The sequence below is a fragment of the Trachypithecus francoisi genome, unplaced genomic scaffold (genome assembly GCF_009764315.1).
Source record: "Trachypithecus francoisi isolate TF-2019V2 unplaced genomic scaffold, Tfra_2.0 Lachesis_group10, whole genome shotgun sequence".
Lineage (NCBI taxonomy): Eukaryota > Metazoa > Chordata > Mammalia > Primates > Cercopithecidae > Trachypithecus > Trachypithecus francoisi.
In genome coordinates, this window is record NW_022681455.1 from 43133536 (window position 1) to 43147938 (window position 14403).

Genomic DNA, 14403 nt, shown 5'->3' on the forward strand with positions numbered 1-14403 from the left:
CAATATTGGCTCACTGCAAGCTCCGCCTCTTGGGTTCACACCATTCTCCTGCCTCAGCCTCCTGAGTAGCTGGGACTACAGGCGCCCACCACCACGCCCGCCTAATTTTTGTATTTTGTTTAGTAGAGACGGGGTTTCACCGTGTTAGCCAGGATGGTCTTGATCTCACCTCATGATCCGCCCGCCTCGGCCTCCCAAGTGCTGGGATTATAGGCGTGAGCCACCGTGCCTGGCCTATTTTTATTTTTTGGGATGGAGTCTCGCTCTGTCACTGGACTGGAGTGCAGTGGCACGATCTCAGCTCACTGCAACCTCCGCCTCCAGGGTTCAAGCGATTCTCCCACCTCAGCTTCCCAAGTAACTGGGACTACAGGTGCCCACCAACACAGCTAATTTTTTTATATTTTTAGTAGAGAGGGGGTTTCATCATATAGGCCAGGCTGGTCTCCAATTCCTGACCTTGTGATCCACCTGCCTTGGCCTCCCTAAGTGCTGGGATTACAGGCATGAACCACCATGCCCGGCCTTTATTATTTTTGAGACAGTCTCACCCTGTCGCCCAGGCTGGAGTACAATGGCGTGATCGTGGCTCACTGCAACCTCCGCCTCCCAGGTTCAAGTAATTCTTTTGCCTCCGCCTCCTGAGTAGCTGGGATTATAGGCAGGCGCCACTACGCCCGGCTAATTTTTTGTATCTTTAGTAGGGAGGGGGTTTCAGCATCTTGGCCAGGGTGGTCTTGAACTCCTGACCTCATGATCCGCCTGCCTTGGCCTCCCAAAGTACTGGAATTATAGGCATGAGCCACCGAGCCCGGCCTCCTCTTTTTTATTTTGATTTATTTATTTATTTTTGTGATGGGGGTCTCGCTGTGTTGACCAGGCTGGTCTCGAACTCCAGGCCTCAAGCAGTTCTCCCATCTTGGCCTCCCAAAGTGCTGAGATTACAGACGTAAGCCACGGCACCTGGGCTTTTTTTTCTTCTTCTTTTTTGAGACAGGGTCTCACTCTGTTGCCCAGACTGGTCTCCAACTCCTGGGCTCAAGTGATCCTCCTGCCTGGGCCTTCCAAAGTGCTGGAATTACAGGCGTGAGCCATTAAGAGTTCCTCTTAATGACACAGCCGATGGGAGATTTACTGAGTATCTCCCTGTGCCAGGCACCCTGTTGTTGCTGAGGAAGCGGAAGGGAGAGACAATTGTTAATCGGCCAAATTCCTGCCTTCTGAGAGGGCAGAATCAAGAAATAAATAATAGGGCAGTAAAAGGGGCTGGGATTACATACAAAAAGAAAATTAATGCCATAACTTTTTACAGTCTGCTCGATAAGTTGTAATTCTATTAACCTATTTGAGCTTCCCAACAACAGGCAAGCTCACACAGCAGCTAGGAGAATCACTGTGTCATACAAATAGAAACAGGCTCAGAGAGGAAGTCATTTGTTCTAGATCTTGAAGGCTGGGGACAGTCTGAGTCGTCCTGCTCCCACGCTAAGCGCCTACAAGAGTGCCTTGCTATAACAACCACAACACCAATAATAATAACATTTAAAAACAGGTGTTCAGTAAGGACTTGCGGCATTAGGAACCCAGGAGGGAAGTGACGTTCGAGGAGGCGGAGAAAGCCGCGAAGCCGGCCTTCCCCACATCTTCCAGCACCTGTGCGCCTGAATGCGTCCCACTCAGGCCCAGACACAGGGTTCTTCTCCCCGGGTCCTGGTCCTGCATCCTCTCCCAGAGCCTCCGTCAGGGGGTGGGAAAGGACGTTGCCATAGGTCGCTGAGGGCACCATCTGCTCTCTTACTGGCCAAGGCCGTAAAAAGGTAGTCCTCCCATTCGTTAGGGGGCAAACCCCAGAAAGTCTATTGGCTGCGCCGTCCGCGAGCTTTGGTCTGCTTTGAAGGCCGGCTGCGGCTGCGAGAGGAGGGCGGGCGGGAGGCTCGCTGTTGTCGTGGTTACGCGGAGGCACGTGTGCAGCCCCGGAAGCGGCGCGGGGAAGCTGCTCCGCGCGCGCCGCGGGAGGAGGTGCCGCCGTGTCCGTTGGGGTCGGGCCCAGCTGGGCCATGGAGTTGTTGCCTGAGCCCGCGTCCCGCTGTCTTCTGCTTCTTCCCTTGCTGCTGCTGCTTCTGCTGCTGCCTGCCCCGGAGCTGGGCCCGAGCCAGGCCGGAGCTGAGGAGAACGACTGGGTTCGTCTGCCCAGCAAATGCGAAGGTGAGGAGGCGGGGCCCGTGGGGCGTATCCTGCCGGAGGGGCGGGCTCCAGAGGCGGCCCTTGCGGAGCAGCATCGGGGGCTGCAAGGTTCCGAGCTCTGCAGGGTCTCTTAGTTCGTTGAATATACTGTGCGCTGGAACGCCGCGGCGGACGAGAGGTCTGGTTCCGGTACCCCTGGAGTTCACACATTGGTAGAAACAAGCAATGATAATTCAGAGTAGGAGATGCCATGATAGGGGAGGTACAGAGCTTCCTTTTAGGGGCCGGGCGAGGAGCATCTGGTCTAGCCTGGAGTGGGGGAGGGGGTGGGCGAAGGCTGTGTGCAGAGGGGAGTCAGAGAAGGCTTCATACAGGAAGCACGAAGAGGCATTAGGAGTTAGCCAGGTGAAGAGAAGTGGAAAGAGAGGGGCTCACTCAGAGGAAACTACAGAGGCAGAGGCCTGCCGGCTGAGAAGCCAAGAACGAGTTTGAGGAACTGAAAAGCTCCAGATGACTCGTCTTGGGGGAAAAGAACCTAAGACTTTCCCGTTTGTGCCCTCACTGTAACCCAATCTGTGTAGTTGTCTGTTGCACCCACTAACAGCTCCTCGAAGGCAGAGACTTTGTCTTAGATACGCATTCACACAGTATCCGGTAGGCACTCAATAAATGTTTTGAGAATACAGAAGATTAAGTGGAGTACTGTGGGGGTGTGAGGAGGAGGATCTGGGTCTGAGGGGTCCTTTGGGGGAACAGTAGAGCCTATGGGGAACTTGAAAGAAGATTTTAGGAGTATGGAGAAAAGGTGAGTCCCAAGGACGTAGGCGTTGAGGAACTACAGAGAGAGAGGGAGCTACCAGCGAGCCAGCTATAAAGGACCTATTTCTTTTTCCTCCCCTGCGTCCATCAGTTTTCTCCGCAGACCCTACAGTCATGCCTGCCTTCCCATCCCCGTAACCCTAGGGCCGCCAGAAAGTTGGCTGTGAATCTCTCATCTGAATTGAAAGCCTACATCAGGCCAGATGTTCCCTAAACACTGGAAAGTGGGTTTGGGGTAAGTTTGGGACACATAATCCTTCCATTAGAGAGATTAAAAGGCGATGCTTTAGAGATAAGCTGACTTCACTGGTGGGGCACCGAGTATGAGTTCAAGCCTGTGCCTTCCCTCTTTCTTTTCTTTCTTTCTTTGTTCTTTTCTTTTCTTTTTTTTTTTCTTGTGAGACGGCGTATTGCTCTGTTTCCCAGGCTGGAATGCAGTGGTGTGATCTCGGCTCACTGCGACCTCTGCCTCCCAAGTTCAAACGATTTTCCTGTCTCAGCCTCCTGAGTAGCTGGGATTACAGGCGCATGCCACCATGCGCAGCTAATTTTTGTATTTTTAGTAGAGATGAGGTTTCACCATATTGGCTGGTCTCGAACTCCTGACCTCAAGTGATCAGCCCGCTTTGGGTTCCCAAAGTGCTGGGTTTACAGGCGTGAGCTTCTGCTTCTGGCCGCCCTTTCACTCTTCCTCTAGTCCTGATAACCTTTTTGTGTGTGTGGGGGGGGGGATGAGTTTCACTCTTGTTGCCCAGGCTGGTGTGCAATGGCGCGATCTTGGCTCACCAGATCCTCTGGTGATCCGCCCGCCTCAGCCTCCCAACGTTTTGGGATTACAGGCATTAGCCACCGCACCCGGCCTTTTTTGTTTTTTGTTTTTTGAGACGGAGTCTCGATCTGTCGCCCAGGCTGGAGTGCAGTGATGCGATCTGGACTCACTGCAACCTCCGCCTCCTGAGTTCACTCCATTCTCCTGCCGAGTAGCTGGGACTACAGGCATGTGCCACCACACCCACCTAATTTTTGTATTTTTAGTAGAGACAGGGTTTCACCAGGTTAGCCAGGATGGTCTCGATCTCCTGACCTCGTGATCCGCCCACCTCGGCTCCAAAGTGCTGGGATTACAGGTGTGAGCCACTGCGCCCGGCCTTTTTTTTTTTTGAGATGGAGTCTTGCTCTGTTGCCCAGTCTGGAGTGCAGTGGTGCGACCTTGGCTCACTGCAACCTCTGTCTCCGGGTTCAAGGATTCTTCTACCTCAGCCTCCCGAGTAGGTGGGACTACAGGTGTGTGCCACCACTCCTGGCTATTTTTGGTAGAGACGGATTTTCACCATGTTGGCCAGGCTGGTCTCGAATTCCTGACCTCGGGTGACCCGCCCACCTCAGCCTCCCAAAATGCTGGAATTACAGGCTTGAGCCACTGCGCCCAGCCCTGCTGATAGCTTTTCAGGGTTTCACTTCCTCTTTTCTTTGTTTTCTGTCTCCTTCTTCTTCTTCTTCCTCTTCCTCTTCTTCTTCTTCTTCTTCTTCCTCTTCCTCTTCTTCTTCTTCTTCCTCCTCTTCTTCTTCTTCTTCTTCTTCTTCTTATTATTATTATTATTATTTTTGAGACGGAGTCTTGCTCTGTTGCCCAGGCTGGAATTATTATTATTTTTGAGACGGAGTCTTGCTCTGTTGCCCAGGCTGGAGTGCAGTGGCGCAACCTAGGCTCGCTGCAACCTTTGCCTCGAGGATTCAAGCGATTCTCCTCCCTCAACCTCCTGAGTAGCTGGGATTACAGGCACCTGCCATCATGCCCGGTAATTTTTTTTTTTTTTTTTTTTTTTTTGAGACAGAGTCTCGCTCTGTGGCCCAGACTGGAGTGCAGTGAAAAGAGTCTCGCTCTGTTGCCCAGGCTGGAGTGCAGTGGTCGGCTCACTGCAGGCTCCGCCTCCTGAGTTCAGGCTATTCTCCTGCCTCAGCTGGGACTACAGTAGCTGGGACTACAGGCGCCCACCACCACGCCTGGCTAATTTTTTTGTATTTTTAGTAGAGATGGGGTTTCACCATGTTAGCCAGGATGGTCTCGATCTCCTGATCTTGTGATCTGCCCGTCTCAGCCTCCCAAAGTGCTGGGATTATAGGCGTGAGCCATCACACCCGGCCATTCCCGGATAATTTTTGTATTTTTGTAGAGATGGAGTTTCACCATGTTGGCCAGGTTGGTCTTGAACTCCTGACCTCAGGTGATCCTCCCGCCTCAACCTTCCAAAGTGCTGGGATTACAGGCATGAGCCACCACACTCGGCCTGTATTCTGTCTTATTCTGATAGCAAAGAGCCCATGCTGTCCCTCTTATTATTCTGATAACCTAAGAAGCTCACATTTATTCTCCTTAGGCAACGTTCACGGACTCACAGAAGCATAGAGATGCCCAAGATCATAGAGATCATTCTAGCCTAAACTCATTTAGTAACTGGTGAAGATTAATTGAAAAGGGATTTGCAGTTACAGAATGGCTTGGCAAACTCCAACCATTAGGTTCATCTTAATATTGTATTTGTTTGTATTTATTATTATTACACCTTTGTTATTAAATGCTGACTGTGTCTAGCCCACCAAGCCTGCCTCCTGGCTCAGTAGCCTGAGTAGAACAGGCCTCGGCACAGAGGAAGGAGAACCTGCCCGGAAAAAAAGAGTGGGTGGATGTCAGTGAGGGTCTGGGGTCTGTGCCATGAGTCTCCTCCGAGTCTGATTCTGGGTGGGATCCCCAGAGGAGGTCTTAAAGAGGTAATGTTTGGAAGAGCTGGAAAGCAAAGTTGTGTTTGATGGGTATAAGAGAGAAAGGATGTTCCAAACCTCCCCTTTCCCCACTCCTGGGGAGGGCGTGGGAGGAGGGACAAGTGGTGCCAGAAAAATGATGCGCCTGTGCAGAGTACGGGACAGAAGAGGGGAGGGAGCCCAGACGGTCCTGGATGGAGAGCTGGGGAGGTGGGACATCCCCAATTCATTGCAGACTTGAAGATCACCAGCTTATTACTTGGAATTTTTATGTGTTGCAAATTCTCCAAGCCATCGATGAATTTCACCAAGCAGGCCTCCGGGGGATGTATTTATTCTTGTGGTAAATTGGTATTCTACCAGACTGTGTTGTCAGTGTTAAAACTGCTGATGGCATTTAGCCTGCAGACTGGTATTCCATTCAGAGGCATCAGAAGACGGTCTCTATCAACAAGATTTATCAAGCATCCAACATATATCAAGTCACAGGCTAAGGAAATACAGAAAAAAATCTATACATAATGCACATTTTGGGGACCCTTGTGGTCTTTGTGGAGAGACACATGAAATGACCAAGGGTCCTTAGGGATGGATCCTGCAGAGGCCCAGAGTGAAATCTAGAGCAATTGGCATTAATGCAGAATGGCTTCCTGGGGGAGAGGCTTATAATGTGAGGTGGGCACGATGGGCAGAGAAGCCCTTAGAAGGGATTAAATATTTTCCTAGGGCTTCAGGCACTTCACACCCTTGGTGGTAGCACTGTAGCACTCCTTACACAGTGGTAGTTATTTGTCTACACCTTTATCTGTTCCATTAGACTGAGTATCTGGAAGGGAGGGGACCTTGTTTTCATCTCTGTATCCCCAGGCTGACACATAGGAGTTGCCTAATACCTGTTTGAGGAAGGGTAAGAGGAAATGAGAAAATAAATGTGCGGAGACAGTAGGAACAAGAGCTCTCTGGAGGTCATGGAGCAAATTAACTTGGTAGAAATAGAGAGCTGATGTTGGAACACATATGAAATCAAGTAATATAACAACTATAAAAGACGTTTTGGGGACAGTTAAGGAAATCTGAATATGAACTACTGGGTGACATTGGAATTGTTAATTTTCCAAGTGTCATAATTGTTCTTTGGTTATGTAGGAGAAGGTCCTTGCTTTCAGGAGATACATGATGATATATTTACGGCAAAAGGTCATGTTTGCCACTTACTCTCAAGATGGTGTAGCAAAAATAATGTATATATTGTTGAGATATTATATATTGGAGACAGAATGTGGCAAACTATTAACAACTGTTGAATACAAGTGGAAGGTATTCATTGTGTTCTTTCAGCTTTTCTGTATGTATGCAATTTTAGAAAGTAAAATGATAGGCCCTGGCGTGGTGGCTCATGCCTGTAATCCCAGCAGTTTGCAAGGCCGAGGTGGGTGGATCGCTTGAGGTCAGGAGTTCGAGACCAGCCTACCCAACAAGATGAAACCCTGTCTCTACTAAAAGTACAAAATTAGCCGGGCATGATGGTGCATGCCTGTAATCCCAGCTACTTGGGAGGCTGAGGCAGGAGAATCGCTTGAACCCAAGAGCTGAGATCTCACCATTGTACTCTAGCCTGGGCAACAAGAGCAAAACTCCATCTCGAAAAAAAAGGGATACGAAGAACAATTGCTTAAGGGCAGGATTTGCAGTAAGTACATGCTCTGACACAAGAAACAGTAGATAAAATAGAAATCCTAGAGGCATTCCTAGAACTGGGGTTAATCAGAAGTCAACATGGCATATTAGCATCCAAGATGGAGTTGCTTTAGCCTCCACAGGTTCTAACTCCTTCCCTGCCTTGAGTGTTGATTTTGGTCCTCCAGTCTAGGAAAGGATGCCCACCTGGATCTGTTTTGCTGGGAGCTGGCCTCCCATTAGACTCATGTGCACTCAGTGGGCTGTGCTACCTCCCTCCCCTAGTGTGTAAATATGTTGCTGTGGAGCTGAAGTCAGCCTTTGAGGAAACCGGCAAGACGAAGGAGGTGATTGGCACGGGCTATGGCATCCTGGACCAGAAGGCCTCTGGAGTCAAATACACCAAGTCGTAAGTGAATGGGGACTCACTGGCCTGGCCTGCATTGCTGCTAGAGGCTTCAGAGGCTTGGAGTTCCCTTCTCCTAACTAGGCAAACCCCCTACAGGGGCATCAGTTGTAACCAATACCTGAGTTTGCCCACTGGTTTTGTCCCCAACTAATTGGATGACCTGCAAAAATCTCTTAACTTCTTTATGCTTCAGCAGATTTCTCATCTCTAAAAGCAAGACTATTGGACTATATCATTGATTCTCAGACGCTTGGATTTCACAGACCATTTCAAGTTTTTTTTTGAGCCAGAGTTTCACTCTTGTTGCCCAGGCTGGAGTGCAATGTCATGATCTTGGCTCACCACAACCTCTGCCCCCCAGGTTCAACAGATTTTCCTGCCTCAGCCTCCCAAGTAGCTGGGATTACTGGCATGTGCCACCACACCCAGCTAATTTTCTGTATTTTTTTAGTAGAGATGGAGTTTCACCATGTTGGTCAGGCTGGTCTCAAACTCGATCTCAGATGATCCGCCTGCCTCGGCCTCCCAAAGTGCTGGGATTACAGGTGTGAGCCACCACACCCGGCCGCAGTGCAATTTTTTAAAAACGTTAGTAATGGGATTACCAACTTTTTTTTTTGCCAAGTATAAATATATTTTTTAAAGACCCAATTCTGGGCCGGGCACGGTGGCTCAAGCCTGTAATCCCAGCACTTTGGGAGGCCGAGGCGGGCGGATCACGAGGTCAGGAGATCGAGACCATCCTGGCTAACACGGTGAAAACCCGTCTCTACTAAAACATACAAAAAACTAGCCGGGCGAGGTGGCGGGCGCCTGTAGTCCCAGCTACTGGGGAGGCTGAGGCAGGAGAATGGCGTGAACCCAGGAGGCGGAGCTTGCAGTGAGCTGAGATCCGGCCACTGCACTCCAGCCTGGGCGACAGAGCGAGACTCTGTCTCAAAAAAAAAAAAAAAAAAAAAAAAACCAATTCTGTCAGCTGTGATCATCCCTTCAAAGAGAATATTTTACCATCAAAATTTAATATATTTTGCTTTATCAAAAGATCTAAATACTGAATCATTTAGCTTTATAAAAAATTCCTTCCCTTAGAGCTGTTAAAATTTTGTCTCTCTGGTCTGTATTCCAGCATTTCAGATCCCCCAGACCAGATAACCTATCTTCCTTCCAGTTCTGACTCACTTCCCGTTGGTGAGATGTGCAGGTGTTGGGGCACAGGGCTGGAGGGACAGACCACTAACCCACTGGGGCTAGGAGGGGAACTCAGTTCCTCTCGTCCTGCTATCTTGGCAGGGACTTGCGGTTAATTGAAGTCACTGAGACCATTTGCAAGAGGCTCCTGGATTATAGCCTGCACAAGGAGAGGACCGGCAGCAACCGATTTGCCAAGGTTGGATTTGGGATTGTCCTTCCTCTGCTCTGGGGCCAGGCTGCATGTATCTTAGTGTGTCTGCTGGTGTGAGTGTGATTTGAAGATCACCACCGGGAGCTTCCCTCCTTGCCTCTTCCCATTCTTTGATTACCATTTGCCCTCCTCCCCTCCTGAGTGGCCTGACTTTTCAGGCACATGCATGAGGGTCTAGGCCTGTCCATGAGGGTCCTGCTTCAATCTCAGACACAGGCAGAAATGCTCCACAGTTGCTGCCCTCATGGGAACCTAAAGACACTAGAGAGGGAGAACTTAGCAAGATCCAGGATGTGCAGAAAGGTGGAGGTTTAGGCGCGGTATCAGAGGACACCTGGGGTGAGTGACTGCCCAGTCCCATCTCGGGGCCCACACAGCACCTCCCACAACCCCACTGGGGTGCCTGTGTGACATCCCATGTACTCAGTATGTGCACGAGTGCTTCTCTCTCTGGAGAATGAGCTGCTTACAACAAGACCCATACTGCTTCCTCTCTACATCTTCAGTGCCTGGCACAGGGTAAGATAGTTGCCACCCACATTTTTCTTTTCTTTCTTTTCTTTTTTTTGAGACGGAGTCTGGCTGTCACCCAGGCTGGAGTACAGTGGCCGGATCTCAGCTCACTGCAAGCTCCGCCTCCCGGGTTCACGCCATTCTCCTGCCTCAGCCTCCCGAGTAGCTGGGACTACAGGCGCCGGCCACCACGCCCGGCTAGTTTTTGTATTTTTTAATAGAGACGGGGTTTCACCGTGTTAGCCAGGATGGTCTCGATCTCCTGACCTCGTGATCCGCCCGTCTCGGCCTCCCAAAGTGCTGGGATTACAGGCTTGAGCCACCGCGCCCGGCCAGCCACCCACATTTTTCTACCTAAGTTTCTTTCTAGCAAAGGATACCATTCATAAACTCCTGGGATACCTAAGGGTATAGTCTCAAGCAGCAGAAATTTGTATGAATTTTGCACTCTACTCAGTAATAAATCTGTGTTTGCTTTAATAAAAAGTGTTTTTAAGTATTATTTTTCATAGCCAAAAGTGAGAAACAATCTAACTCCACCAATAGGGGATTAAATACGTTGATCTGGCCGTTTGATGAACTAGTATGCGGCTGGAAACAAAGAATGGGGAGGCTCTTTAGGAACTGAATTAAATTGATCTTCAAGGTTTTTATGTGTTTTGGAGACAGTATTACTCTGTTGCCCAACCTGGAGTGCAGGATCTCAGCTCATTGCAGCCTCCACCTTCCAGATTCAAGCGATTCTCCCACCACAGCCTCCTGAGTAGTTGGGTACTACCCACCACCACGCCCAGCTAATTTTTGTATTTTTAGTAGAGACGGGATTTCACCATGCTGGCCGGGCAGGTCTCAAACTCTTGACCTCAGGTGATCAGCCCACCTTGGCCTCTCAAAGTGCTGGGATTACAGGCGTGAGCCACCATGCCCAGCCCTTCAAGGTATAAGTAAAAAGGGCAAGTGCAAAATAGTGTGTAGCTACACCACTGTTAGTGTAAAAAGGGGCTGGGGGGAGGATATATTTAGATGTTGGTATTTGTATGAGTTATCTCTGGGAAAATAGAGGAAATGGATAGTATGTTTTATTTTTGGATAAGACCTAGGTAGCTAACAGAGATAGTTTTCACAGAATAAAGGGTCTACCTGCCCTGGCTGTGCCTTTTTCCCATTGAGAAAAGACACAACCCAGGAAGAATGGAACAGCAGGTCTGGATCTGTGGGAGTGTGTCCAGCCATAGTGAGGGGAAAGAGCTAAGACAAACCTATTTCCTGGAAAAGCATGCATAAAGCCGAAAGGCCTGAGGGCAGCCACAGGTCTTTTTGAAAGGATGAGGTGTCCAGAGGCAGGTCAAGGGGTATATGTGCAGGGGTTGTGGGAAGCAGGCCTAAAAGAGGGGAGAGGAAGGTCAGGTCAAGGATGAGACCAGGTGCAATGGCTCACACCTGTAATCCCAGCACTTTGGGAGGCTGAGGCGAGTGGAACACTTGAGGCCAGGAGTTCGAGACCAACATGACAAAACCTCATCTCTACAAAAATTAGCTAGGCGTGGAGGCTGAGGCAGGAAAATCGCTTGAACCTGGGAGGCAGAGGTTGCAGTGAGCTGAGACACTCCAACCTGGGTGACAGAGTGAGACTCCTTCTCAAAAAAAAAAAAAAAAGGATGAGGATCCTTAGAGGGCATTGGGCATTGATCTTACAGCTGAGTTCGTAGGCACCACTGGGACAGGAGGGTAGAGGGGAAAGAAGGGAGCTCCACCTCCCATGTCTGGTCGCTTCTTCCAGGGCATGTCAGAGACCTTTGAGACATTACACAACCTGGTACACAAAGGGGTCAAGGTGGTGATGGACATCCCCTATGAGCTGTGGAACGAGACTTCTGCAGAGGTGGCTGACCTCAAGAAGCAGGTACAGGCCCTTCAGCCCTTGGAAGGGTTGCTGTGCCCAGTGAGGGGCCGGTGGGGATTGGGTCTGCTCTGAGGAAGGCCACCCAGGCCAGGGTGGCTTTGGTCAGGTCATTTCACCTCTCTGGCCTCAGTTTCCTTAGGTGAACCACTGCCACTGCCTACCTTGCAGTGGGTTGCGAGGCTTAGCTGAGCTCCTCTAGGAGTGAGTAAGGTGCTGGGGCTTTGCCAACATGAGGTGTTATGATTAACAGTGCGACGTGCTGGTGGAAGAGTTTGAGGAAGTGATCGAGGACTGGTACAGGAACCACCAGGAGGAAGACCTGACTGAATTCCTCTGCGCCAACCACGTGCTGAAGGGAAAAGACACCAGTGAGTTTGGGAAAGGAAGGGCAGGTTCGCTCTGGATGATTTGTTTGCTCTCCCTCAGGGGCGGTGGGTAGGAGGAGAAACAGAGGGCACCAGAGGGCATTGTAGGATCTCTGCCCTCGGAAGGCTTGCTTGGCAAGACATGGTGGAAGTAAGAGTCACTGAAACCAGGTGCAGAATGATGAGCAGACAAGTCAGATGCCCCCAGAGGGTCCTGGTGGCCACAGCGAGAGGCAGGGGGCAGGGATGCTGATGTCAAGCACAGTCCCAGTTGCTACTCCTACGGCTCCCTGCTCATTGCTCCTCACCCAGCACCCCAGCCCTGAGGCACTTCTGTTGAGGGTCTCTCTCCTCCACACCCTAGGTTGCCTGGCAGAGCAGTGGTCCGGCAAGAAGGGAGACACAGCTTCCCTGGGAGGGAAGAAGTCCAAGAAGAAGAGCAGCAGGGCCAAGGCAGCAGGCGGCAGGAGTAGCAGCAGCAAACAAAGGAAGGAGCTGGGTGGCCTTGAGGGAGACCTCAGCCCCGAGGAGGATGAGGGCATCCAGAAGGCATCCCCTCTAACACACAGCCCCCCTGATGAGCTCTGAGCCCACCCAGCATCCTCTGTGCTGAGACCTCTGATTTTGACGCTGAGGAGTCGGGGGCATGGTTCTGGCAGGCCAGGATGGCCCCGCAGGCTTCAGGCCCTCCTTGCCTTGGCTGTGCCGTCTTCTTCCAAGGAAAGACACAAGCCCCAGGAAGAACTCAAGCGCCGCCATGGGTAGCCTACGCCGGCCTTTCCTGTCCCCATATGTTTCTCTCCTGACCCGGGGTTCAGGCAGGCCTTGTGGTTTCAGGACTGCAAGGACTCCAGTATGAACTCAGGAGGGGCAGGTGTCAGAACCGGGCACCAGGACTGGAGCCCTTCTGGAGCCCAAGCTCACCTCACCTCAATCCTCCCCCACAGGGAACTGAGACAGCAGCCCCCCATGGCTACTGTCTGCTCATCCCTCCTGTGGACACCTTGCACTCTGCCTGGCCCTCCCCAGGGCCCAAAGAGTAAAAATGTTCTGATTCTGATTTCTGAGTCCTCTACAGCCCTCGGAGGTGCCCTGGAGCCTCGTGTTCTTTCCTGCCCCTTGACTTCCAGCCCGTCGGACTGAGGAGTGGGAGGCTAAACCCACCCACTCTCGGGAGCAGCAAGTGCGGGGAAGGCCCAGGGTTGTCTTGGGGTGAGGGAAGGCTTGGGCATAGGATGAGGCCCAGGGCAGTGCACTGACCTTACGCTGCTCCGTTGTGTCCTGGGCGCCTGGTTGCCCTTCTTCCCTCCCTCTGTCCTACTGCTGCTCTTCCCAAGGCCTCCCATTTGTTGTGTAAAGTGCAGTGTTTGCCCAGCCAGCTCCCGCCCCTGCTCCCACTTCCACCTGGCCCTGCCTGTTGGTTTTGAACCTTGTTCTCTGATGACCACACTTGATCACTCTGATGTTCCTAGCTGTCGTACCTGGAGTGCAATTGAGAGGACACCAGGCTCCCAACACTACCTGGTCACACCATGTTCCTCAGGGCTGGGGGAGGAGCAGGGATGCTGGCCTCTAGGGAGAAGGGTTGGGAAGCTCAGGCACCTCCCAGTTTGTCCTGAAGGCAGGGATCAGGGCAGTTGGTACAGTATTGATGACAATTGTATGTATTCACAGTGCTTTAACTTTTACCACACTCTTGTGAGGTGTGCTGTTAGCCTCATTGTGTAGAGGAGAAAACAGGCTAGAATCAAGTGATATGCTTAGAGTCAGGGTCCTGCTGTTAAGGAGTGGTATAGCTGGGATGTAGACACTGGTGTTCAGATTGAAAATCCATGGTACTTCCACTCGTCACACCTGTCAGGGCCTCTTGCCCCAACCCCTGGCACTGACAGTATGAGTCATATTGAACTGGTTTGGTTTCTTGGTCTTAACCTGTCACCACCACCAAGAGTTTTTTTTTGGACACGGAATCTCACTCTGTTGCCCAGGCTGGAGTGCAGTGGTGCGATCTTGGCTCACTTCAACGTCGGCCTCCTGGGTTCAAGCAATTTTTTGCCTTAGCCTTCCAAGTAGCTGGGATTACAGGCACCTGCCACCATGCCTGGCTAATTTTTTGTATTTTTAGTAGAGATGGGGTTTCACCATCTTGGCCAGGATAGTCTTGAACTCCTGACCTTGTGATCCACCCACCTCAGCTTCCCAAAGTGTTGGGATTACAGGCAGGAGCCACTGCACCTGGCCTAACCACCACCAAGATTCTTAAAAGGCAAATAGGAAGCAGCTGTGGCTTCTTGGAAGGAAAGAATGACAGCAAGTTGCTGTGCTCGCACCAGATGTCCTGTGAGCACCCACACTGCAACTCTACCTCACA

The 14403-nt window shown here is 51.0% G+C and overlaps 1 protein-coding gene across 5 annotated transcripts; it reads left to right on the plus strand.

The window, feature by feature from the left end:
* Positions 1-1616: 1616 nt before the first annotated feature.
* On the plus strand, positions 1617-13099 carry CNPY3 (canopy FGF signaling regulator 3). Of its 5 annotated transcripts, XR_004438735.1 has the most exons (7): positions 1617-2205; positions 7726-7849; positions 8976-9037; positions 9140-9236; positions 11545-11667; positions 11918-12035; positions 12397-13099. XR_004438735.1 is itself a non-coding variant. In XM_033217221.1 (6 exons), the coding sequence occupies exons 1-6, from the start codon at positions 2058-2060 to the stop codon at positions 12618-12620; spliced, it is 834 nt and encodes a 277-aa protein (XP_033073112.1). In that variant the 5' UTR covers positions 1617-2057; the 3' UTR covers positions 12621-13092. The 5 variants fall into 5 exon arrangements, 1 of the variants encoding a protein (XP_033073112.1); XR_004438734.1 differs by having other exon boundaries at positions 8976-9236; positions 12397-13092; XR_004438736.1 differs by lacking the exons at positions 11918-12035; positions 12397-13099 and adding an exon at positions 9462-9770.
* Positions 13100-14403: the final 1304 nt, after the last annotated feature.